We start from the raw sequence: 26386 nt of genomic DNA on the forward strand, positions 1-26386 counted from the left end.
GCATTAATAGCCTCTCTGGGATTGTTTCTACAAGGGCACACTTTCTTCTGCTGGGTCCCCTCAAGTCTGCAAAGGTGAGATGGGACAGTGGATTGATGTCAGTTCGGAGATTAGGGATAGCATCTCATTCAATTAGAAGTTTCCAGTTTTATCATCTTAGATGTCATTAGAAGGTATGGCTTGGGATTAATCAAAGTCCCTTAAAAGCCATCTACTGTGGTACACACCTGTAATCCCAGCTATTCATGAGAATTGGGCAGGAGGATTCCAAGTTCCAGGTCAGCCTAGGCAATAGTGAGAACCTGTCTCAAAGTAAAAAGAGCTGGGGGGTGTAGCTTAGAGGCAGAGCACTTACTTATCATGCATAAAGCCCTGGGTTCAATTTCCAGTACCAAAACAAACACCTTAAATAACCAGGGTTTTTCCCAGCATCATTTTCTTTTGATTTATAGGTATGATTTTCCTTCTTTTCACTTTGAGTAATGACTAGAATATTGTGGGTGGCCTTACTTGTGAGTTAAGTCCGTCTGGGTTTTTTTCTATTTCATTTGTTAATGTTACTGGGAATTGAACCCTCAGGTGCTTTACCACTGAGCTGTACCCCCAGCTCTTTTTATTTTTTATCTCATGATAGGGTCTGCCAAGTTGCTTAGGTACGTTGCGTAGCCTCGGTAAGTTGTTGAGGCTGGCCTCAAACTTGTGATCCTTTTGCCTCAGCTTCCCGAGTCACTGGGATTATAGGCATGCATCCCTGCACCTCACCAGGCAGTCTGTTTTTGACCTCCACCCTGAAGAGAACAGGCACCTGACCCCATATCCAGCAAGTCTTTTAACTGCCTGTGTCAGCCAGTTTTTTTTTTGTTTTTTTTTTTTTTTTAATGAAAACCAAATAGGGTCACAACTGTGAGCCACTGACCCAAAAGTTGGGACTCTCAGTGCTAGGGCCATAATGGCTATTGTGAAGACATCCAGGAGGAAAGGGTTTTCTGTAAAGTCTCTCTGGTCATATTAGGGCCTGTTTACTTTGCTGCTCAATAACTGCACCCACTCTACCTTTGCCTTCTTGATCACACCAGCTCCTCCCTGGCTTTCTGGGTGAGTGGGCAGTTGGTACTCATCATCCAGCTATGTGCTTGGTTAAACATGCCTTTGCTGGGGCATAGGAGGGTACACAAATGACCTATTCAGCACAGTGGTATACAGTTCATGTTCATTAATGACTGTGTATCCCTTGTTTGTGGTGGGGGGACAGATGGCCTACTGCCAGCACATTGGAGTGGAATTCATGTTCATTAATGACTTAGAGCAATGCCAGTGGATCAGACAGAAGTTTGAGACCCCTGGAATCATGCAGTTCACCAATGAGGAGAAACGGACCCTGCTGGCCAGGCTTGTGCGGTCCACGAGGTATAGTATAGAGCATAAGCTCTCAGGGTATCTATGGCCCATCTGTGGGGTGTGGGCCTTTGTGGGCCTTTCCACCAGGGTGGGCAGATGTGGGGGTGGTAGCCACAGCTGCATGTACATGAAAGGAAATCCAGACAAGTATAATTGGCTTCTGAAGGACTTTCTGATTATTTAGGAAAATGTGACTTTGGGACTGACCCTGGGGACATTGCTCTTCAAGGTGCTTGGTTCCCTGTCCAGGTTTGAGGAATTCTTGCACCGGAAGTGGTCTTCAGAGAAGCGCTTTGGTCTAGAGGGCTGTGAAGTGCTGATCCCCGCCCTCAAGACCATCATCGACAAGTCGAGTGAGAATGGAGTGGACTATGTAATAATGGGAATGCCACACAGGTACCTCTGGGCTCTGTGGTATGTTGGAGGCACAGAAGTGGGGACCCTAAGTGAGCAGCTGCTTCCTCCTCAAGTGCTTGTCAGTGAGCTGAGGATGCATGGGATACATGGGAGTGTCTTAGTCTGTAGGGTTCTTGCACCCCTGTGTCAGTGTAACTGGAAAGTCACTCTCACAGCCAAGGCCACATGTGGTTCAGACTGATGTTTGGCTTTGTGTTGAATTTTATAAAAGTTAAACCCAGTGCCTTTGGCAGGGTCTAGCTTGAAGAAAAGACTGCTCTCTAATGTGAGGATAGAGGGGAATGTGGCCAGAGGTTAGAGGCATTTATATTCTTTCTGCTGCCCATGTAGAGTGACCTTGCATGCCTAGAGGCCAGGGGCTTAGTTCCCATATTGGCTCTGGATCACAACTATTCTTGGTCTGCAAACCAAGGAAGTGCCTGGTGCTGGGTGAAAAGAGGGGGTGGAGTAGCTGTGTCCTAAGGATCTACTCACATTGCCCTGTGTGCCAGGGGACGGCTGAACGTGCTTGCGAATGTCATCAGGAAGGAGTTGGAGCAGATTTTTTGTCAGTTCGATTCAAAGCTGGAGGCAGCGGATGAGGTGAGATTCCCACATGACAATACATCCAGCATGGTATCCTGAATCCACATGGGATCTCCTAGCTCCAGTGGTTTCTCAGGCTTAGTGGAATCGTAGCTCTTTGGAATCATTTGCAGTTTGCCTTCCTCATTGGAAGGCAATGCTGCCACCCCACCCTAGCCCTGGGCAGCCCCACATTCCTCTTCCTGAGGCTGAGAACATCCCCTCTGATGGGGGGGCCCTCTCCTTGTGCCCTAGGTGGGATAATCTTGGGAAAAGGCTGCCTCATTCTCCCATAGTAGGGTTCAGGTTGTAGAAATCCATCTGAAGGTCTATCATGACAAGTGACCATCTCCTGGCCAGCATCAGACTTATTTATTGTTTGCATTGTCAGGGTTCCGGAGACATGAAGTATCACCTGGGCATGTATCACCGCAGGATCAATCGGGTGACTGACCGAAATATCACCCTGTCCCTGGTGGCAAACCCTTCCCATCTGGAGGCTGCTGACCCTGTGGTCATGGGCAAGACCAAAGCTGAGCAGTTCTATTGTGGAGACACTGAAGGGAAAAAGGTGAGTCCCTCCCCCCAAGACCTACGAGGCATGTCCCTTGAGCCCAACATTATACACACAGCTCCGCTCACCACTGAAGCTAGAGACCTGGACATGTCTCACACATGCCCTGTCCAGGAAACACAAGTTTCTGGAATTTAAAAATACTATAAACCAATTTTTTGAAAAAGAGTAACAGTAGTAAATAAAGCAGTTCTACTATAGACATACTTTCTCCCAAGTTATAACTATCAGAACTAGACAAGAAGTTGGCTTATGTCTTCGCCATGTCTAGAGGAGTCAGTGTTAGTTACCATTGATGGAAAAAGGCATTTTCACTGAAAAGAAAAGTCTTTGAAAGGAAAATGTGTGGGTGAACCTAAAGGAAAAAGTGTAGGACTGACAGATATCAGAGAGTGCTCCATACAACATTGGAGGTGGATATAGCTCTAGGGACAGGTGGGGTCCTGCCTTGGCATTTCCCATGGGTGACAATGAATACTGAATGTTGGCTGGCCAGCCTGCTCTTGTTGAATCCCTCCATAGGCAACTGTTTGCCCTTATTTAAACTCAGGATAAAATTCTTATTTGTAACAAATTGTATAGTTCTTATTATTTAAATGATGATCTGAAAACCAAGTGTGTTAGACAACTCTCTGTTGCTGTGACAGAAATACCTGAGATATACAACTCGTAAAGAAGAAAAGTTTATTTTGGCTCGTGAGTTCAATCCATCACCACACAAGGTAGACAGCATGGTGGGAAGCACGTGGCAAAGGAAAGCTGTCACATCATGGCAGCTAGGAAAAAACGAAGGGTCCAGGATCCCAACATACCCTTCAAGGGCACTCCTGCACTGACCTGCTTCTTCTAACTAGGTACCTACCACTCCTGAAGTTTCCACTATTTCCCCATAGTACCTTCAGCTGGGAACCAAGCCTTCAACACATGAGCTTTTGGGAAACCTTAAGATCCCAACCAAAATATCAAATAATCAGAAAAATCAAATATTTGTAATATCTACTATGTGCTTTCTTGTGGATATGTGAAGTAGTACCACCAACGTGCTCTCAAGGATCTCTTGTATTTTTAGAAAAAGAATATGTATCAAGAAGCTAATAGAAGAATGCAATGTGAGCATGCACCTACCTGTACACACCTGGAAACACACATGCATGAAACTACTTGCTCTTGGGTAGTAGGATAATGGGGTTTTTACTTTCTCATATATACCTTTCTATATTTTAAAAAGTGTTCATAATTTTAATATTGCTTTTATAATCAAATATATATAAGAAATTAATGCTGGAAGATAAAAAAAATGCAATGTGAAACAAAACTGCAGAATAACTGTAAAGAACTTAAGAAGATGAATAATAGCAGTGGACTGTAGTTGGGTAAGGAATAAAAGGCAGTCAGATTCCTTATTGATGGAACAGGTGTTTGTCCTGTTTAGTTGAAGCAATGGCAGAATTTAAGTAGGAGAGAAGGGAAGAACGTTCTGTTGAAATGAGAAGTGCAAGCAGAGGTGGAGGGTAGATTGGACCAGAGCAGCAGGTCAGTTAAGGTGCCTAGGAGGGAGGACAGGCCTTTTGATAGAGTGAAACCAAGGATTAGTTTCCTAGGGTTCTGCAATTTAAAATACTGTAAATCTATTGATGTTAAGCTTGGAAGCTTAGAGAATGGAGGTAGAGCAGGCTGAGGTGATTTTGAGAGCTAGAAGCAATTACTCATTGATGATATTTGCTGTCACAGGAACCCAGAGATTATTCTATGGCTTCAGGCTCAAGGTTACTCATGGTCTGGTTGAAGCCACAGGAACATGGAGACAGAGAGGCCTCAGCTCTATTGAGAGACATGCAGCCCCCACATCCACTTTACAACACTGGGATGTCTGGTAGGGGCTGGTCCCAGGAGAAATTAGCATGGCAGACCAGCGTTGGGGTGACCAGTGTCATTTCCATGACCTTGCTAGCATGCTGAGTAGTGGGACAAGTTTGCAAAAAGCTTTGTATGCTAGAGATATCTTGAAAATAAATCAAATAACAGAAAAAGTGACAACTGATATTTTAAATTGCTACCTGTGGTCACAGTAATTGGGCCTTTTGTGATGTCAGAACAAGGAGGATAGCTAGCCCCCATTCGGTTGCACACCTACATGTATCCAAGTCTGAGCTATCAATGCCTGTGTTTTAGGATGTGGTACTGTCTATATGCATGTTTTGTCTGACCTCAATGTAGTTGGCCCCAGCTTTTCTTCTGAGTTGTGTCCACCTTGTCCCAAACCCTTGCATGTCCTCAGTAGCATCAACAGAAGTCTCATCCTCCTGCCTATTCTCCCTGCTACTAATAATTCAATTTCTGTTCAATTCACAACTCAGGAAACTAGTGTGTGTATTATATAACCCTCAGTGTTGTGAAAAATTACATACTTCATGTAAATGGGGCCTAGATTGTTCCATAACCTTGTGCACTATTGTGAAACTCACCTGATTTGACTCCCAATACTAATGTGAACTTTGGGATGTGTGTCCATGGAAGCATGTCTTTAGTGCAATGGTGTGATCTATGCAAAAGTAGAATCCAGAAGTATAAGTCAGGCCTCTAGACCCAAGGAGAGTCCTCACCTGTGTACAGGGTGATTCTGGTTGGTTGCTGCTGCATGGTAGAACATCACGTGAAGGAGACTGACCTCAGGTACCCTCGTCAGCAGAGATGGAGTTTATACAGAAAAATATCTGCAGGAGGAAATAGCACTCTTGGGAATCAGGAGCAAGTGAAATTTAATACCAGCATTTTTTACTTTCAACAAGAACAATCTGGACATTGTGACAAAGCTATACACTCTCAAGAGCACCTTGAGCAAACCGGACACTATGTGCATTGTCCAACTATCTTGTGACCATCCACTACCTCCACCAAAACATAGAACATATGCCATTTTGCTTAAAAAGTTTCTAGATTTTTTCCCTGGTAATCAAATAATGGACCTTCCCTTCCTGGCAAGGAGAACTTGGCAGAGTGCTGATGACCAGGGTAGTGATGGAAACTCTAGAGGCATAGGTCCATAGGCCCATAGGCAGAGACACAGCATGAGAGGGTGTGAGGGGGCAGTGTCATGTGTCACCTATTGGCCAGACACCCATCACTTTCCCCTCACCACCACAGTGCTAGGGGCTGAACTCAATGCCTCAAGCATGCTAGGCAAGCACTATACCACTGAGCTACATCCCCAGCCCAAGATTCACATTTAAGTCAGCAGACTTTGAGTAAAGCAGATGATTCTCCACAATGTGGGTGGGCCTTATCTGCTCAGCTCATAGTCTGTGAAGAAAGACTGAAGTTTCAAAGCAGGAATTCTGCTTCTAGTTGGCAGCCTCCAACTGTATCTTGTAGAATTTGAATATGCTTGCCCAGTTCCTTCAGGTCAGGCAATCTTTCCACCTGCCTCCAGCCCCACTGGCTGATTTTCTGAAGAACCCTCACTAATATAAAGATTTGGGAAAGGCACAGCATGTATATCCAAGAAGCAGGGGTTCTTAAGGATACTGAGCACATTTGCTATAGTCAGTGGGAGTGAAGTGCCTGGCCGCTGGAGGTGTTGATAAGCATGGAAGGAGGCAGCTTAGAAAAATGTGTTGGAATTTGGAGGTATTAGTATGAACTCATTTTGTTTTATATATACATACAGATACAGAAATAACCTGTGTGTGTGGGCACACATGCATACATACCCACGTGTTTTCTAGCTCTGTGCTCACAGGGCCTAGTGAAAACATATAAGTATTGGTCCTAAATCTCATATTCTGCGGGAATAATCAGGACTGGACAGGGATAGCATAGTATGAGGCTGCAGTACAATTGTTCCAGAAAGCAAGGAGGTACCCTGAAGACAGGCTGCCCAGAGCGGACTGGAGCCAGCTGGAAAAACCCAATCATCTGAATAACTAATGGTTTTGATCTATTACATACAACCTGTCAAAATAGGAGACATAAATATGTATTAATACAGATAAGTATATGAGGGAGAAGGGTAAGCTCTTTCTTGCAGAGAATGCCAGTATATGTAGGAGTAACAGAAATCAGCGGTCGCATCAGTTAGCCACCCAAGGAGCTGGCTTAGATAGACCAGTCAGTGCTGCTGAAGCTGGGATGGGGGTGTGAGGTATGAGGAGGACATGTTCTATATACTGTTTGCTCCTTTTAAAATACTACCATTGTACTCACTGCCAAGAAGTTGGTGAGTTAAGGGGAAATGGCAGGTAGTGACTTGATTAGGTAACCAGGGTTAACCCATCTAATACAGGTGCTGCTTCAGCAGCCAAAGAGGTGTTGCAACCAAGTATATGAGGGAGAAGTGTAAGCCCATCCTCCATGGGGTCTGAAGTAAGTGGGTGTGGCCAGCATTGCTCTTGGGAATGGGAGGGTCTAGTGGTGTATAGGAGAATGTTCTGAGGGGGTGCTGAGAGTTGACTGGCTCTGTGGCTCTTCCCATGTTCAGAATAGGTGATGACAAGATTGAGGGCTCTGTGGATGAGTATCAAATGTACCAAGGTGTTAGGAAGGTGGGTGAGTAAGGGACTGGAGTCCTTTGTACTCTCCTGCCACTTTCTAAGTTTTAAAATATCTCAAAACATTATTTTTGAAAAGCAAATTATGACTCATTTCCTCCACTTACCTTGTGAGTTTTGTGGTCAAGATGTGTTACATTTGGAGTCTGCTTTGCAGGTAATGTCCATCCTCCTGCATGGGGATGCTGCCTTTGCTGGCCAGGGTATTGTGTACGAGACCTTCCACCTCAGCGATCTGCCATCCTACACCACCCATGGCACCGTGCATGTGGTCGTCAACAACCAGGTATCTACCAAGGATCTAATCAGTCTCTCCTGAGGGGTCTCTTGGTTGTTTAGAATATTCACTATTTCTAATTATAAAGATATGTCTGTTGCTACAAATTTGGACAACACAGAAAACTACTTTTTATTTTTAATTAGAGAGATTTTGTTTAAGATGGCATTATTCTTCTAAAATGTTTCCTTTTTAGACCCATAGACACTCAGGAGGCTGTTTTTCTTTTTGTTTAAGGAACTGGGGTCCTATAACAGGTTATTATCCATTCTTATTTACCATAGTGTATGATGTCTTATTTCACTAACTATGATGTTTTCAAGATCCATTCATATTGTAGCGTGTGTCACAATTTCCTTCCTTTTCAAGGCTGAATTTTTTTAATATATATTTTTTAGTTGTAGTTGGACACAATATCTTTATTTTTTAAATTTTTTTATGTGGTGCTGAGGATCGAACCTAGTGCCTCGCACGTGCTAGGCAAGTACTCTAATGCTGAGCCACAGCTCCAGCCCCCAAGGCTGAATGATACTCTTGCATAAATATACGTCATTTTGCTTATGGAGTCATTCATCAGTGGATTTTTAGGTTGCTTCCATGTTTTAGTATTGAAAATGATGCTACTATGAACATAGATATACAAACATATCTTCAATACCCTGTGTTCAGTTCTTTTGGTTATTCAATCAGGTGGGATTGCTACATCATATAATAGGCCCTTCTTTTTTTTTTTTTTTTTTTTTGGTGATACTGGGGATTGAAGCCAGGGCCTTGTGCATGCAAGGCAAGCATTCTACCAGCTGAGCTATATTCCCAGCCCTAGGCCCATTTTTAACTTTTTGAGGAATACTATACTATTTTTCCCTGTGGCTGTTTCACTTCACATTCCTACCAGCAGTGCACAAGGGTTCCAGTTATTCATATTCTCATAAAGTGTTTTATTTTAATCTGGTTATTTTTTGTCTTTGAGTTGTAGGAGTTTTAAAAATTTTTAGATCCATGTACCTTTATTTTATTCATTTATTTATATGTGGTGCTGAGAATCGAACCCAGTGCCTCACACATGCTAGGCAAGTGCTCTACCACTGAGCCACAGCCTCAGCCTCTATTTTATAGATATTAATCCTTTATCAGATTTACAATTTACAGACCTCCTATTCTGTGAACTTTTTACCCTGATAGTGCCTTTTGTTGCACAAAATTTTTATCATGAAATCCAGTTGGTTATTTCTTTTGTTGTCTGTCTTTAATTTTAAGACAGGGTTATGCTCTCTTAAGTTGCCTAGGCTGGCCTCAAACTTGAAATCCTTCTGCTTCAGCCTCCCAGATCACTGGGATTACAAGCACGCCTTACTATTCTAGGCTCAAATTCTATGTAGCATGTGGATTTTCATAGTTTGTATATGTATTGAACTCTGTATTTTAAAGAAATAAACAAGAATAGAATAGGTAGAGATTGAAATCTTAACAGGAGAATGTTTAATAAGGAGAATGGTCTTTAATCTGGAAAAAAAAAAAAAACAATAAAAGAAAGCCAGGGGTGATGGTGCATGCCTATTATTCCAGTGACTCATGCGGCTAAGACAGGAGATTGCAGGTTCAAGGTAGCCTGGGCAATTTAGCAAGACCTTGTCTCAAAATAAAAAAATAACAAAAAGGGCTGGGCATATAGCTTGTGGTAGAGTGCCCCTAGGTTCAATCCCCAGTACTAAAATAAAAAAGTAGTAGTCAAAAAAGAAAAAATAAAAGATAATACAGATGGATTGGAAGCCCTGGAAAGAGAGTAAATACAGCTGAAAAATAGAGAGAGAGAATTTTCCATGAGTCTCTAGACTCAGGTAAATCCCAGGCAACTATGATAGCAGGATCTGTTTAGTAACCTCTTCAAGTCCAAAAAATAGGAGAGGCACCAAAGACTTTAAATACTTATTTTAAGGAATAGGAAGCCAAAGACCAATGAATGCATGTCAATTCCTGAAAAAGGTTTGAGTAAATTCTTAGCCTGGATGGGGGGGTGGTCCTGGGTTAATGTATAACCCAGGCCTTGGACAAGTCCTCATTATAATATCTTTGGCACATACAGTGGAGAAATGTGATGTGGTCATGGTGTAGTTATGTGGTTTCTCATGTAATTTAAATATTCTACTCAGAAAGCTTTGCTTCACAGTCTGGTGGCTACAATACATGGCTCTCCCTGGGGTCCTGTTAGGTACAACAGTCTCGCAAGTGACAGATGAAAGCACTGAAAAAGCCACATCTATAGATAACCCAGAGTATTGCCCAGGCTGGTCTTAAACTCCTTGATCTCAAGTAATCCTCCTGCCTCAGCCTTCTGAGTAGCTGGTACTACTGACATACTACCATGCCCAGCTTTTGTTTTTGTTTTTGAGAATACTTTGGGATTTTCTGTATAGATGAGCATGTGGTCTCAAATAGTTGCATTTCTTACTTTCCTGTCTATAGACTGGAAATAAAAATACACTTTTTGTTTCTGTTTTATACCTTTTTGCACTGGCTGGGGGCCTCAACACAACATTGAAGTGGGTGAAGAGTCAACAATCCTTCCTCGTTGCTAATTTCTAGATAAAATATTCAGTTTGGATTATGAAATACAATGGTAGCTATAGGAATTTTGTAGATGTCCTTTACCAGGCTGTTCCTAACTTGTATAGTATTTATTATGAACTTAAAGTTATTTTTATCAAATGCTTTTTGATTTGCATTTCTCTAATGGCTAATGTTTACCATCTTTTCAAGTGTTTATTGGCCATTTGTATATGTTCTTTGGGTAATTTCTATTCAGTGTCCTGTTTTTCTCTCCCCACATTCTTCTTCCTCTTCTGGTCTTCCTTTTACTTATTTATTTATTTTATTTTTGTGGTACCAGGGATTGAACCCAGGGGCGCTTAGCCACTGGGCCACATCCCCAGTCCTTATATTTTATTTAGAGAAGGTCTCGATAAGTTGCTCTGATCCTTTGCTTTTTTGGAGGGGCAAGGCAGGTACTAGGGATTGAACCCAGGGACACTGTACCAGTGAACTATATCCTCGCCCTTTTTATTTTTCATTTTTAGACAGAGTCTTGTTAAGTTGTCACGCTTGACCTCAAATTGGCAATCCTTCTGCCTCAGCCTCCCAAGTGGCTGGGATTACTGGTATGCACCACCACACCCAGCAAATGCCTATTTTGAATTGTATTATCTTTTTATTGTTGCATTGTAAGAGTTTTTAATATAAACTGGGCATGGTGGCTCATTCCTATTAATCTCAGTGACTTGGGAGGTTGAGGCAGGTGGATGTCAAGTTTGAGTCCAGCCTAGGCAACTTTATAAGTCTCAAAATAACAAAAGGACCAGGGATGTAGCTCAGTGTTAGAGCACTTGACTAGCAAATGTAGATTCCTGGTTTAATCTCTAATTCTCCTGGGGGTAGGAGAAGAAGAATTCTTTATATATTGCAGATATAACCCCATTATCAGCTATATGATTCACAAATATTTTCTGCCATTCTCATAGATGTTTTTGGTGTCCTTTGAAACATAGTAGATTTTATTTTGTAATACCGGGGATTGAATCCAGGCCCTTGCACATGCTAGGCAAGCACTCTGTAGTTTTATTTTTTATCAAGTCCAATTTATCAGTTTTTCCTTTTGGTGTCATGTCTAAAAAGGTGTTTACTGACCCAAGATCACAAAGATTTACTCTGATGTTTTCTTCTAAGAGTTCTATAATGTTTATCTGTTACCTCTATCTTCCTTTTTAAGTTAGTTTTTGTGTCTGGTACAAGTTTTTGTGTATTTTGTACATGTATACCAGTTGTTCCAATATTATGTGTAGAAAAGACTGTTTGTTCCCTCATTGAATTGATTTGACACTAATCAGCATCTTAAATATGTAGTTTTATGTCTTGATTAGTATGGAAAATTTTAGACATATGTCCCATCTTTCTAGAACTCCAGTGACTAGAACATTAGGTCTTTTGTCATAGTCTCATAGGACCTGTGGCTCTGTTCATTTTTATTTCTTCTGGTCTGTAGTTTAATTTTCTATTGCTATAGGCTGGATACTTTTAGTTATAAATAATAGGTTCATTTTGACAGAATCATACATGTATGGAATTTGATTTACTCCATTTCAGTTACTGGTATCCCTGTTTTTCCCTCCCCACATTCTTCTTCCTCTTCTGGTCTTCCTTTTACTTATTTATTTATTTTATTTTTGTGGTACCAGGGACGCTTAGCCACTGAGCCACATCCCCAGTCCTTATATTTTATTTAGAGAAGGGTCTCGATAAGTTGCTCAAGTCCTTGCTAATTCCTGAGGCTGGCTTTGAACTTGTAATCCTCCTGCCTTAGCCTCTTAAGCCACTAGGATTACAGGCATGTGCTACCATACCTGATCTTCATTTATTTTTGATTGGTACCTTACAGATGCACATAAATGTGCTTCATTACTCTTCCCGACATGGCCTTATTCCTGCTGGGCAGTTGTGCAATCTCTTCTCAGCTTCCTCTAATACCATCTCATACTAGTGAGGGGTCTTGGGACCTAATGACCTGATCACCATTGATCTGGGCTATAGTGGGCCTTTATTGTCAATTGTGAGACCAGTTTGTTGGGGAGGGGGTTGATGGTTGTTTTTTTTTTTTTTTTTTTTTTGGTTTTTGTCATGCTTGGTTGGAGCATGGTTTTTGTCTAAACATTTCATGTCTTGATAGACTGTCTTTTCCCTGGCCCTTTGTCTATTCCTGTTGGTGTTTTCAAGTCGCCCACTTCTCTAGTGCTCAGTGGGAGATAATGAATGAGGTAAAAAGAAAACTCAGAAAACTGAGATCCCTAATGAGCTGCCATCTTCTGGCCAACTTCTGAGTTGTATATTTGTTCTGCATGTGATGTCCAGGGGTTTTAGCTATGTTTAGCAGGAGGAATAGGGTAAATACATATGTTTCATCTAACAGCCATGAAGATCCCTGTGAGAACTTTATGAGTTTACTTTCTATATTAAATAACAGGACTATGTTGGCTGGCTATTTCTTTTTTTTTTTCCTAGTAAGCCCTGATGGTTTTTATCTTTTAGAAAGTGAATCAATTTCTTTTAGGCTACAGGATTTATGAGCATAAAGTTTGTAATAGCCTGTTACTAGAATCTGCAGGATCTGTATGGATGGTATTCTTTTTCATTCTTGATTTGATTCATTTGTGTCTGTCTTTTCTTTGTTAGTCTGTTTATAGATTCATCTTCTTTTCCCCCAGGAACAGTCTTGGTCTCATTGTATTTCCTCCTTTGTTTTCCTGTTTTCTATTTTTATTTTTGTTCTTTGTTATTCTATTCCTTCTACTAGTTTTGGGTTTCATTTTTGTCTTCTCTGTATAGTTTCCTAGATCATTGATGTGAGACCCCCCCCCCTTTTTTTTTTGCAATATTAACATTTAAAGTTTATATAGTCAGGCTATGCAAATATGTGCAAGGCTTTAGGTTTGTCCATCTTCTTATTTTCTTTTTCTTTTTTCTTGTTTTTAGCTGTAGATGGACACAATATATTTATTTATTCTATTTTATTAGAGTATAAATTTTCAAAATAGTTTCTAATTATCTTCTGTATTTCCAATGTGTCTGTTGTGGTATTTCCTTTTTCATCTTGTATTTTACTAATTTCAGTTTTCTCTTTCTCTCTTTGTTAGCATGGCCAAGGGTTTATCTATTTTATTTATTTTGTCTGTCAATTTTTTCAATTGTTTCTTTTGTTTTGATTTCATCTCTGATTTTAATTATTTATTGTCTTCTGCTTTTTGTGTTGATTTGTTCTTCTTTTTCTAGGGCTTTGAGATGTAATGTTAGGTCATTTATTTGTTGACTTTTTATTCTTTTAATGGATGTACTCAATGCAATGAACTTTCCTTTTAGTACTGCCTTCATAGTGTCCCAGAGATTTTGATATGTTGTATCAATTCTCATTTACCTGTAAAAAATTTTATTTCACCCTTGATTTCTTCTATCCATTCATCATTCAATTGTGTATTATTTAGTCTCCATTTGTTATACTAGCTTCTATTTTTTTATTTTATCATTGATTTCTAATTTCATTGTGATCTGATAGAATGCGCTCGTGCGCGCTCGCGCTCTCTCTCTCTCTCTCTCTCTCTCTCTCTCTCTTTCTTTTGTATTTACCAAGAGTTGCTTTGTGGCATAAGATATAGTCTGTTTTAGAGAAGGAACTGTGTGCTGCTGAGAAGAAAGTATATTTGTTCTAGAAATCTCTTCTAAAAGCTATAGATCAGACACTCAGTATTCTTGTAGAAGAATATTGGTCAAAACCATAAATTGTACTACCCCAATGTGGTAGAGCCACATTGTTTGTGGTAACCACATTTCACTAGTAGGCTATTATTTGTTTGTTTTGTTTTGTTGATACTGGGAATTGAACCCAGAGGCTCTCAACCACTAAGCTATATCTTTAGCCCTTTTTTACATTCTGTTTAGAGAGAGGGACTCACTAAGTTGCTGAGGGCCTCACTGAATTGCTGAGGCTGGCTTTGAACTCATGATCCTCCTGCCTCAGCCTTCCAAACCACTGGGATTACAGGCATGCACCACCACTCCCGGCACTAGGCTGTTTTAAAGGTTATAGAGCTAAGTTTCAACCTGGACAAATCATAAATACATATGTTGTACTAAAAGCAAATTGCAAAGGATTTACACAATATAGAGAGTATGATACCATTTATAAGGAACAAGAATTTATATTTGTATAGTTTTTAAAATGCAACTACTCTTTAGAAATGTCAGTGCTATGAAAGAACAAAGGCAGCAAAGGAGCCTTCAAAATTAACATGGAGTAGAGAGAAATGACAACTAAATACATCTTTTTTCCTCTGAACTGAGGAAAAGAAGGCAATACTGCAAACATTATTTGGGATGATGGAATGTATGTTTGGACTATGAATCAGATGGTAGTCATGTGATACCACATGAGACTGGTTTGAATAATGATACTATATAATATAAATTGCTTGAGGCTGAGCTCTGACTAGGTTAGGGAATGTTCTTGTCCTAAATGGTTCAGGGGAAAGGAGGATATTTGTGTGAGGGAAAGAGCATGAAAAATAAAGCAAAGGGCAAAATGTAGACTTTGGCAAATTTAATGAAGAGTATATGGGAGTTCTTTGCAGTATCTGTTAAGTTTTTTCATGAGTGAAGTAATAAAAATTTTAGTTACCAACAAGTGAAAAAAGATGCTTTGTGCTGTTTATTGACATACGAAATATAAAGAGCAACTGATGGAATGTCCTCTAATTTCAGTGGAGAAAGTCCTGTGGTCCAGGCTCCAGCAGCCTGAGCAAAGGCCCAGAAGCCAGTATGGCAAAACTGTTAAGATTTATGTTGAGTGATAGGTTCATGAGTTATTAATATAGTATTATCAACTTTATGTTTGAAATAAAATTTTAAATATAGTTACAAAATTATGAAAAAAAATATATATGAGTGGTAGTATTATGAAGCCTTCATATTTTCTTTTTTAAAGAAAAAATGTTCAGGTTTGGGGTTGTGGCTCAGCGGTAGAGTGCTCACCTAGCCACATGCAAGGCTCTGAGTTCAATCCTCAGCACCACATAAAAATAAGTAAAAATAAAAATATTTAAAAAAAAAAAAGAATGGAGCCAGGAGGTAGGGAAGCTACCATGAGCATTTAAAAAAAATGTTCATAATATTAAATAAAGTACAAAATTATGGAAACAAGATGCCACACTTTAAAAATTGTGTGTGGGGGCTGGGGTTGTGGCTCAAGTGGTAGTGCGCTCGCCTGGCATGCCTGAGGCACTGGGTTCGATTCTCAGCACCACATAAAAATTTAAAAAATAAAGATATTGTGTCTACCTAAAACTGGAAAATAAATATTTTTTAAAAATTGTGTGTGTGTGTGTGTGTGTGTGTGTGTGTGTGTGTATACTTATGTTGTTAATCCGGGAAGGACAATGTCAAAAGTATTTATACTCTAGGGCTGAGGTTGTAGCTCAGTGGTGGAGCACTTGTCTGACACATATGAAGCACTGGGTTCAATCCTCGCACCACATTAAAAAATAAATAAAATAAAAGGTTGGGTTTTTTTGTTTTTTTTTTCTGTGTGGTGCTGAGGATAGAAATCAGTGCCTCGCTAGGCAAGCACTCTACCACTGAGCCACAACTCCAGCCCAAATAAAGGTATTTCTAAAAAAAGTATTTATACTCTAACCTATGGAATTATAGGTAACTTTAATATTTTACAATGTGTCTTCTAAATTCTTCAGGTTAAACATATATGAATTTTGTCATCCCAATAGGGAAAAACAACTTAAAGTTAATGGCCATTTGGGCTCATTCAAACTAGCCAACTAGGAAATGTAGACCATGTCCAGCACTACCTGCCACCCTCTGGGTCCTGTGCCACCCATGCCTGGTGCCTTCTTGACAGGTCATGTATTCCTTGCAGATTGGCTTCACCACAGACCCTCGGATGGCCCGTTCCTCCCCCTACCCCACTGATGTAGCACGTGTGGTGAATGCCCCCATTTTCCATGTGAACGCAGATGACCCTGAAGCTGTCATGTATGTGTGCAAGGTGGCAGCTGAGTGGAGAAGCACCTTCCACAAGGATGTGGTTGTTGATCTGGTGAGTGATGCCAGGGTGAGAATGTCTAAGGAGAGCATTGCCTACCCCCTTGCTATTAGTATCTGAATCTCCTCAGGGCTCTCTAGAGTGCCAGGCTTCATCTAGCTCCAGAATGTTCATGCCAAGCCCCATCCCCAAATACTCTTCAGGTAGGAGCTGTGGGGGTGAAGAGAACTATTTATGGGCCCATCTGGTCCTTTCATGGGACAGCATGGTGAATAAAGAGTTCATACTCCCAAATCACTTTCCTTTTATCTCATTTGATAGAGCAACTCTTCTGTGTGAAGGAAAGGTTCCTATTCTAGAGGAAATTACACTGAGGCAGAGTAGACACCTGACATGTTGGTAATACATAGTAAGATAGGGCAGTTGCCCCTATAGCGCTTTTTCATGGTGTCTCAAGTCTTCTCTTGCTGCTCTAACCAGGTATGTTACCGGCGCAACGGCCACAACGAGATGGATGAGCCCATGTTCACACAGCCTCTTATGTACAAGCAGATCCGCAAGCAGAAACCTGTGCTCCAGAAGTATGCAGAGCTGCTAGTGTCCCAGGGTGTGGTCAACCAGCCTGAATATGAGGTGTGTCCTGGCAGGCCTCACACTAGGACCCAAGTGAAAGCATGTGAAATATTTACTGCTGTAACATTTCAGTGCATAACTTCTTGGAGCATCTAAACTACTAAAATGCTTTACAAAGGAGATGAGCCCTCAAAGGAGTGTTTTGGGGAAGAGAAGGGTATTCTAGAGATGAGGTAGTGACTGTCCAATAAATTTTCTCAGTTGACACAGATTATGTGGGTGAGATAGATGCAAGTGAATAGTTCAGTTTGGTGAAGGGCCCAATGTGATCTGGACAGGGAATTCTGGCAAAGTAAGTGAGGAAGCCCCTATAGGACATAAACTGTGAGATGGTAGAGCAGACCAGGATCCATAAAGGACAGTTGCTAGCAACATAAATCTGGAGCCCAGTCCCCTCAGGGCAGCATAGGAACTGTGTGAATTGAACCAATTTTAAGAATGTAGGGGTCAGAGCTGGGCTTAGTGGCACACACCTATAATACCATCTACTCCAGAAGCTGAGGTCATCCTGGGAATTTAGCAAGACCCTGTCTCAAAATTAAAAATATAAAAAGGACTGGGGGTATATCTCAGTGCTAAAGCATCCTGTGAGCAATCCTTAATACTCAGAAACAACAGCAAAAAAACAATTAGGGTAAGGGGCTTAGAGTCAGCAGGATCTTCAGCCAACAAATACAGGGAAGAAACTTATCAGGAGCAAGAAGAATAGAATGTTGTAGATGCTCACAGATCTTAAAAAGGCTGTGCATTTTGTGGAGGAGCGGGCTTGGAGGCCGGTGAGTCTGAGAATATGTAGGGGGGTGTAGGGGTGTGTGTGGCAGGGGTGCAGTGTATGCCAGACAGGGTGTGGTGGGCCCGTGCAGTGGGGGTGTGCTGTGCTCACTTGATTTTTCTGTGTCTGACCCTCCAGGAGGAAATCTCCAAGTATGACAAGATTTGTGAGGAAGCATTTACCAGATCCAAAGATGAGAAGATACTGCACATCAAGCACTGGCTTGACTCCCCCTGGCCTGGTGAGTGAGGAAGCAACATCACAGATAGACTCCTTTGAGAATCTGATGGGGCCATGAAACCTCTTCCCAGCAAAAAAACTCCCACTCCTGCTGTGACCATAACATATAGTGTGTCTACCATTGCAGCAAAGCCCCCTGTGGGCCCCAGAGTGCTCTCTGGGGAACATCATCCAGTCTTCACTATCTCTCACTCTGGGTCTCTCCATAGTCATGTTTTTGTCATAATTCATTTCCTGGAAGGGAGCAGCACTTCTGATCTGCTCTACAGACATCCCTTCTAAAGCAGATGGTATGCCTTAGCCTGTCCTTGCTCTCTTAGGTTTTTTCACACTGGATGGGCAGCCCAGGAGCATGTCCTGCCCCTCCACTGGCCTGGAGGAAGATGTTCTGACCCATATCGGGAATGTGGCCAGCTCTGTGCCTGTGGAGAACTTCACCATCCATGGAGGTAAACAGTGCTGCATTTGGCCCAGGCCAACACCTCTGGTGCCCTACAGAGACCCACAACATGCAAGGCCTCTGGGGTATGATCCTCCCACTGCTCTCAACAAAGTCCTGCACTTGCTATGTAGCAAAGTAGAAACTGCATAGTCACCACTTGCTCAGCAAGTCAGGAAACCTTGACACTGTGGGTAAAGAAGGTTCTATCCTTTCTTACTGGAGCATAGGAAGTGAGGTGGCCTGAGCCTGAAGTTCTGTGAATACTATATCTCTCCAGGGCTGAGTCGGATCTTGAAGACTCGCAAGGAGCTGGTGACAAACCGGACTGTGGATTGGGCTCTGGCAGAGTACATGGCATTCGGTTCACTCCTGAAGGAGGGCATCCATGTCCGGCTGAGTGGCCAGGATGTGGAGCGGGGCACCTTCAGGTACCATTTAGAGGCTTTTTTACCTTTTAAAGTCAGACGGAATGGAGGGGCTCTGGTGTTTATTTTCCAGAAAAAAATTGTTGCCAGAAAAGTTACTGATTCCTGGCTGTTTAGGCTGCCTTACCTTTTCCTTGATATATTATGGATGCTCCTGTTAAGTACTAGGCAGGGTACCACTTGCAGTAGCTGGCAGATACCAGGTTGCTGCTGATGAGTCTGTTGGTGCTGCATCTGTCAGTTGCCTGATAGATCAGTTGCTCCTGTTTATTAATCCTAATGTTCTGCTTCAGCCACCGCCACCATGTGCTCCATGACCAGAATGTGGACAAGAGAACCTGCATCCCCATGAACCACCTCTGGCCCAATCAGGCTCCCTACACTGTGTGCAACAGCTCACTGTCTGAATATGGTGTCCTGGGTGAGTGCCCACCACCCCCCTCATCCACAGTCTTCATTGCTTGGTGGCTGATGTCTCAGACGTGTCTTTCTTTTGTGTCTGCATTATAGGCTTTGAGCTGGGCTTTGCCATGGCTAGCCCTAATGCGCTGGTCCTCTGGGAGGCCCAGTTTGGTGACTTCAACAACATGGCCCAGTGTATCATTGATCAGTTTATCTGCCCAGGGCAGGCTAAGTGGGTACGACAGAATGGCATTGTGTTGCTTCTGCCTCATGGCATGGAGGGCATGGTAAGTCCCTACTTTTTCTCACAAGACCCAGACCTGGGGAAGGACTTGCCTAGGACCCCCACCCCAAAGACCCAAGTGTCTCCTGGCATTGTCCACCCATCTTAGTTGGAAATGCCACTTTGAAAGACAAGAGCGACTCATCTGGATGCAAGCAGCATGTCTGTCCCTGCATGAACAATAGTGATATTGATGCAGACCCTTCCCTCCAATGCATGCAGGCGTCCAAGGGACACTTGCTTTCCTCACAACCCCCACCCCCACCTCCACACCTTGTAGGTAGGAGAGAGAGGAATTGAATGAACTCTGCCCTCGGCAGAGGAAAAAAAACAGAAATAAGCTAATAAAGGAAGAGAAACAGCAAGTATAGCAGATATCGGCATGCAAGAACTTCCAAACTCACTTGTATGTCTGGTTCCAGGGTCCAGAACATTCCTCCGCCCGCCCAGAGCGTTTCCTGCAAATGTGCAATGACGACTCAGATGTCCTGCCAGTGAGTAGAGTAGGCCTGCTTCCTGGGACATTTGGTGGGGACCTTGGGAAGGAAAGTTCATCTGGTTGTTTTGAGGTGTCAGACCTTGGTTTGGTTGTCCCTTCTTTGTTCTGGGAGCTTAAGTGGGTGAACCAGTGTGGCCTCATGCCTACTGGTCTCCCTGAAATGAGTGGCTTTCTAAGGGCACAGAAAATAAAGATGCAAGAGCTACTTTCCATTTGCCTCCCTCTGTTGCTGAAACCACAGAAATTGCCGTGTAGACAGACTTCAAAGGGGAAAATTTTGGGATAGTGTTAAAAAGCTCAAAGAAGGGCTGAGAGTACATACAGTGGTAGAGTGCTTGCCTAACATTCATGAGATCCTGGGTTCAGTCCCTAGCATCACCCCCTCCAAAAAGAATGCTCAAAGAAAATTATTGAAAGTCAATTGTAAGGAATGTTAGAATTGTCTCCTAAAATAGCATCAGTTCCAGGGGTTGGGGTTGTGGCTCAGTGGTAAAGCACTTGCCTAGTACGTGGTTCGATCCCCAGCACCACATTAAAAAAAAACAAACAAAATAAAGGTCTTGTGTCCATCTACAACTAAAAATATTTTTTTAAAAAATAGCATCAGTTCATGCTGGGCCTTCAGGTGGCTACAAAAGGTTAAACGGGGCTAAGACTTAGGATGTGGAGATAGTCCTGCGAGCTTACTTGCTCCACTGTACTCATTAGTGTCTGCTTGAGCCTCCAGGTGAGTTAGGTACCTGATGGTGGAGCTATGAGGCCTCTCTGCCCCCATGTGGTCCCAATCTCCCAAGCAGAATGTGCAGTACTGTTGCCTGACCTCTCATTCCTTCCAAATTGCAGGACCTTATGGAGTCCAACTTTGACATCAATCAGCTGTATGACTGCAATTGGGTAGTTGTCAACTGCTCTACTCCAGGCAATTTCTTCCATGTGCTTCGACGGCAGATCCTGTTGCCCTTCCGGAAGCCGGTCAGTGGTGGAGTCCCCCTACTTTGACCAAGTCTGGCCTCAGAATGACTCAGGGCCTTACCCCTACTATATTGGCACAGAGAAGAGGGGCTCCTCTTACTCTGAATTGGTTAGCTGGTGCCTATAAAGGGAGTTATGGACATGATGTGGTGTCAGGGAGCCAGATCTCCCTCACACATACATATACACAGCTGGGTCTTCACATGCTGCTAAGCACAACATGCAGAGATCAGAGGAGAGTGTAGGCCCCAACACATTGGAGAGAATAGATGTGTGAGCAGGTCATCATAGGTAGTGTACTGAGTTCTGGAATAGAGATGAGCCCCTTTAGGATCCAAGGGAGTAGAGGGACCCCAGGAAGTAGTTCCTGAGCTGGGTGTCAAAGGGTGAGTAGAGCTAGGTAAGTAGGGCCAGTGGGAAAAGTGATCCAGGCAGAGGAAGGAGTGTGATGAAAGGTCCAGGGAGAACCCTGCTGTCCTGGGATACTGCAAGGGTGAAGAGTGTAGGGGGCTTGCAACTCATGCATCACCAGCAGCTTGCATCCCAAGGGACAGGATAGCCTCGTGCTTGGCCTCTCGTAACATTAAATGGTCTGAGGGTATATTTGCTCTGTGACTACCAAGGAGAGGCTCAGGGCTCTTTCCAGTAGGCCTGAGGGCTCAGGACTGGGTCAAGACTGCCCTGGAGAGAATAGACACCCATTGAGGGGAGGTGAACAGCAGAGAATGTGTTGTCTGCTTTTTCCTCCTCTACCTCTTCTGATTGAGGCTCTATTTATTACTGGGAAGGCAGGCTATGTTATCTGTCTTGAGGTCATAGCTTAGGTGGCCTTTGCTTTTTACCTTCCTTCTAGAATTTTCGTTTTGGGGGCAGGGCCCCTGAGAATTGAATCTAGGGGCACTTTACTACTGAGCTACCTCCCCAACCTTTTATTTTTATTTTGAGATAAGGTCTTGCAAAGTTGCTTTAGGGCCTGAGTTACTGAGACTGGCCTTGAACTTGTAATCTTCCTGCCCCAGCCTCCAAAGTTGCTAGGATTATAGGTGTGTACCACCATGCTCAGCTTTCTGTAGAATCTTTAAGACCCAGTCCATCATGAGCCTATTCTGTCTTTCAGTTAATCGTCTTTACCCCCAAATCCCTGCTGCGCCACCCTGAGGCCAGAACCAACTTTGATGAGATGCTTCCAGGTAGGTGTGAGGGGAATGGGCATTTCCTGGGAAGGTTCTTTGCTATTCTGTGGGGCATGCAAAGCTTTTATTTATGAATCTCCCTGAGGTTTTGGTCAAGGGGTCAAGACCCAGTGCCCCAGGACTACACTTAAGTGAGTCTAAGATTATTATAAGTTAGGGCTGTTGCCCATGGTGTCCTCCAGCAGCTCACCCCAGACTCAGAATTCCAGGTCTCCTAGCAAGCCCTGTGGGATAGGAAAAGACATGGGAGGTGGTTCTGTGAGTTCTGGTGTGAAGTGAGGCCAAGGCTTGAGGTTTCATGGACAGTGGCAAGCAGGGATTGACAGCCTGCAGCTGCCCAGATATCCCCAGGGTCCACAGCTCCTCCTGGCCACCAAGTTACCTTATGTGAGTAGAATCATATGGTACAGTGACAATATAGACGGGAATGGGATCCAAGTGTAAATATGAAATTTATGTTTCATAAATGAATTGTATCTTTCATCTGTACACATGGCCTGAGGGTATTTTTATTAATACTTTCAGTGAACCTGCATTTTGATTGCAACCTATCACATGAGGTCAGATGTGGGATTTTCCACTTTGGGCATCATGTCAGCACTTTTGGAGTTTTTAATATTAGGGATGTTCTCCAGGTATGGTGATGCCTACCTATAATTCCAGCAACTCGGGAGGCTGAGGTAGGAGGATCTCAAGTTCAAGACCAGCCTTGACAATTTACAAGGCCCTGGCTCAGAATACAAAGGGCTGGGGATGCAACTCAATGGTAGAGAGCACGTGGGTTTAATCCCCAATACCAGAGCAGAAGAAAAAAATATTAGGGCTAAATGCAATGCAGGTACCTGTAATCCCAGCAGCTGAGGCAAGAAAATCCCAAGTTTAACACCAGTCTGGGTGACTGTGTGAGACCCATGCATAAAAAATAAAAAGAACTAGGGATGTGGCTCAGTGGTAGAACACCCTTAGTTTCAGTCCCCAGGCAAAAAAAAAAAAAAAAGATAGGAATGTTTACCCTGTATTTGTGTGTGTGTTCATTCCTAGTACTATACTGAATCCAGGGTTAGTTATACATACTAATAGAAGCACTCTACCACTAAGGTACATCACCAGTCTTTGTTGTTTTGTACTGGGGATTTCACTCAAGGGCAATTAACCACTGAGCCACATCCCCAGCTCTTATTATTTTTTATTTTGAGATGGGTCTCACTAAGTTGCTTAGGCTGTCCTCAAACTTTCAATCCTCCTGCCTCGGCCTCTCAAGTCACTGGGATTACAGGCATGCTCCACCACATCCAGCTCAAGTCCTTTTTAAATTTTTTTCATTTTAAGATAGGAATTCGCTAATTTGCCTAGACCTCAAATTTGTCATTCTTCTGCTTCCACCTCCCAAGTAACTGGGAGTATGGGCATGTACAATTTCTTTTCTTTTAAAGGGTAAACAATATTCCATTCTGTGGCTAAACCACATTGTGTTTATCTATTCATTGATCAATGGACACTTGGGTTGCTTCCATATTTAGCTCTTGGGAATAATGCTGCTTTGAACATGAGTATACAAATATTTCTTTAAAGCTCTGCTTTCAGTTCTTTTGGGTACATACCCAGAAGTGGCATTGCTAGACCATATGGTAATTCTATTTTTGAGGAACTGCCAAACTCTTCCACAATGGCTATGCCATTTAGCATTTCCACCAGCAGTGCACAAGAGGAATTCAATTTCTCCACATCTTTCCCAACATTTCTGTTTGTGTATGATTAGTTTTTCAGTTTGTTCATTTGTTGTTTAATTTTTGTCCGGTGTGCTGTATACTTGTTATACACAATGTGTTTTGCAAAGCACTTATGGTCTGAGCAGATCCAGGCATCAGAGGCTGGTGAAATGGAAGCACCTCAAACTCTCAGAAACCATCTGGGGCATCATGAGCATAGCCCTATCTCATGGATCCTCCCTTCACCCACAGCAGTAATTCCCTGTCCATGGGAATTGTCTTATAGGAACCCACTTTCAGCGGGTGATCCCGGAAGATGGCCCTGCAGCTCAGGCCCCAGACAAAGTCAAGAGGCTTCTCTTCTGCACTGGCAAGGTGTACTATGACCTCACCCGAGAGCGCAAGGCAAGGGACATGGCAGAGCAGGTGGCCATTACAAGGATTGAACAGGTAAGGGCAGGAGACACGGCATCTGAGTGCTATTATCCGCCCTCTGGACTATCAGGGATCTGGTGCCTTTGTAGAATATTATTTACTGAAGTTGGGAATCCTTAGTGCTTGACCTTTCTCACCTAGAACAATGACTGCCCTTTCTGAACCTCAAGCCTCCCTCCTGACCCTGCATGCCCTGTGAACATCCCTTTCTTGATCTGATCTGACCTTGCTCTCTCCCAGCTGTCACCATTCCCCTTCGACCTCCTGCTGAAGGAGGTGCAGAAGTACCCTAACGCTGAGCTGGCCTGGTGCCAGGAAGAACACAAGAACCAAGGCTACTACGACTATGTGAAGCCAAGACTTCGGACCACCATCGACCGCGCCAAGCCTGTCTGGTGAGCAGGAAGGGCCTATAGGACCTTCCCTCAGGCTGATGGGCAGTATGGGAATATGCTGGAGAGGGAAAAGTACCCACTATGACCACTGCCTTACCTCCTTCTCAGGTATGCTGGCCGGGATCCAGCAGCTGCTCCAGCTACTGGCAACAAGAAAACCCATCTGACTGAGCTGCAGCGCTTCCTGGACACAGCCTTTGATCTGGACGCCTTCAAAAAATTCTCTTAGACGCTCCAGGGGTTACTTGGGCCACAGACCCCCCCCACACATCCATGATGCCCATTGCTTCTCAACTAAAGAATAGTGCCTCAGCGCTGCCCACACCTCTGCCCCTCTCGCTGTGCCACACACCACCACCCAGCCCTGCTCTCATAGGAATTAGACTGTTGTCCCCCTTGAGTGCTTTGCTGACCCTCCCCCATTCCAGATGCTGTCCAGCCTGTGCAGACTTCTCAAGCTGAGCAGCTTTCATGGAGGCAGGGGGAACAGGAGAAGGAAAGGGAGCCCCACAGGATGGTCTTGGGAAGGGTCAGCTCTAATCAAGCCCCTCCCCACCATATCTCCCAAGCAGAAGCAGGACCTCAGGTGACTTCCCAGGGTGCTGGAGTCTTTGTCACCCAACAAGGCAAGATCCTGCACTGGAACTAGGAGTTGCTTTGCTTACTGGGGCCTGGCCTAATATATTAAGCCCCAGAGGAATCATAGCTGGCATGGTAGGCCTCAGCCGTGGGGTGAGATGAGGATAACAGGGAAGTGGGGGAGCCCTTGACCTGACCTGACCTGGCACAGTGGGGTTAGGTTCAATTTTGCAGTGACCATCTCGGCTGCCTTTCCCTTCAAGGGTTCTGGGCTGTGCATGGGGTCATGCCCCACCCATGCTGTCTGGGGCCAGGCAGCCCCTGGAGCCCACAGACTCCCTGTAGGGCCAGTAGCCCTCTTGGGTCCCACAGTCAGGGCACTGACTGGCTGTAGCTATTGGTCTTGCTGACCCCAACTTCTTTCTCAGACCCCCCACCCCAACCACTCCACTTTTCTTTCTGCTCTTTCCCTTAAACACAATGGAGACTTTCAATGCATCCTTTTCTTTTCTGTGCCAAAGCAGGTCAGAGGCAGGAGAGAGGGATGGATGAGGGCTGGGTGGGCCAAGGGGCCAGCTGCCCTTTGTTCCTTACTTTGACCTTCACAGGGACAGATCTGATTTATTTATTTTGGTTAAAAAAGAAATAATAACTTTGCATTGTATTGGCTTGACCCATAAACTAAGTTATCCATGGACTATTTGCTGCTGTTCTGTGTGCTCCAACTTCTCCCCAGGGAACAGGCTCAGCCAAGCCTCTCTTAACCTGCCTGGGTAGCAGCCCCTCCTTAATGGATGGGGAGTGCCAGCCACCACCTGCTCTGCTTCACAGTGCACCAGTGGCCCTGTACAACCCCTCACATGAGTAAGGTGTAGATAATTGCAGCCTCTTTGAGCCTTCTCTTCCTTGGGTCCACCTAAACAAAAAGTGCTCTGGGCATCTGTTTCAGCCAGTATGCCTGGTAGGCTTATCTTATTGACAATTATTAGCCAAGAAGCTCTTCCTACCTGGAGGTGAGATCTCATACCAACTCAAAT

The 26386-nt window shown here is 43.5% G+C and overlaps 1 protein-coding gene across 4 annotated transcripts in view; it reads left to right on the forward strand.

The window, feature by feature from the left end:
• The window catches only part of Ogdh (oxoglutarate dehydrogenase), a 77527-nt gene extending 51481 nt beyond the window's left edge, over positions 1-26046 (forward strand). For 3 of the 4 annotated variants that reach the window (XM_026399484.2, XM_026399482.2, XM_026399483.2), the window contains exons 6-23: positions 1253-1407; positions 1648-1794; positions 2307-2397; positions 2771-2950; positions 7658-7786; positions 16245-16424; positions 16851-17003; positions 17914-18016; positions 18336-18464; positions 18735-18885; positions 19176-19303; positions 19393-19571; positions 19990-20061; positions 20910-21038; positions 22156-22228; positions 24227-24390; positions 24616-24770; positions 24879-26046. In XM_026399484.2, coding sequence (XP_026255269.1) covers positions 1253-1407; positions 1648-1794; positions 2307-2397; positions 2771-2950; positions 7658-7786; positions 16245-16424; positions 16851-17003; positions 17914-18016; positions 18336-18464; positions 18735-18885; positions 19176-19303; positions 19393-19571; positions 19990-20061; positions 20910-21038; positions 22156-22228; positions 24227-24390; positions 24616-24770; positions 24879-24999 — 2439 coding nt within the window. In that variant the 3' untranslated portion in view covers positions 25000-26046. Of the gene's footprint in view, positions 1-1252; positions 1408-1647; positions 1795-2306; positions 2398-2770; positions 2951-7657; positions 7787-16244; positions 16425-16850; positions 17004-17913; positions 18019-18335; positions 18465-18734; positions 18886-19175; positions 19304-19392; positions 19572-19989; positions 20062-20909; positions 21039-22155; positions 22229-24226; positions 24391-24615; positions 24771-24878 lie in introns of those variants that run through there. The other variant, XM_026399485.2, reaches the window with a different exon arrangement.
• The last annotated feature ends 340 nt before the right edge of the window (positions 26047-26386 follow it).

Source organism: Urocitellus parryii, chromosome 3, assembly GCF_045843805.1.
Source record: "Urocitellus parryii isolate mUroPar1 chromosome 3, mUroPar1.hap1, whole genome shotgun sequence".
NCBI lineage: Eukaryota > Metazoa > Chordata > Mammalia > Rodentia > Sciuridae > Urocitellus > Urocitellus parryii.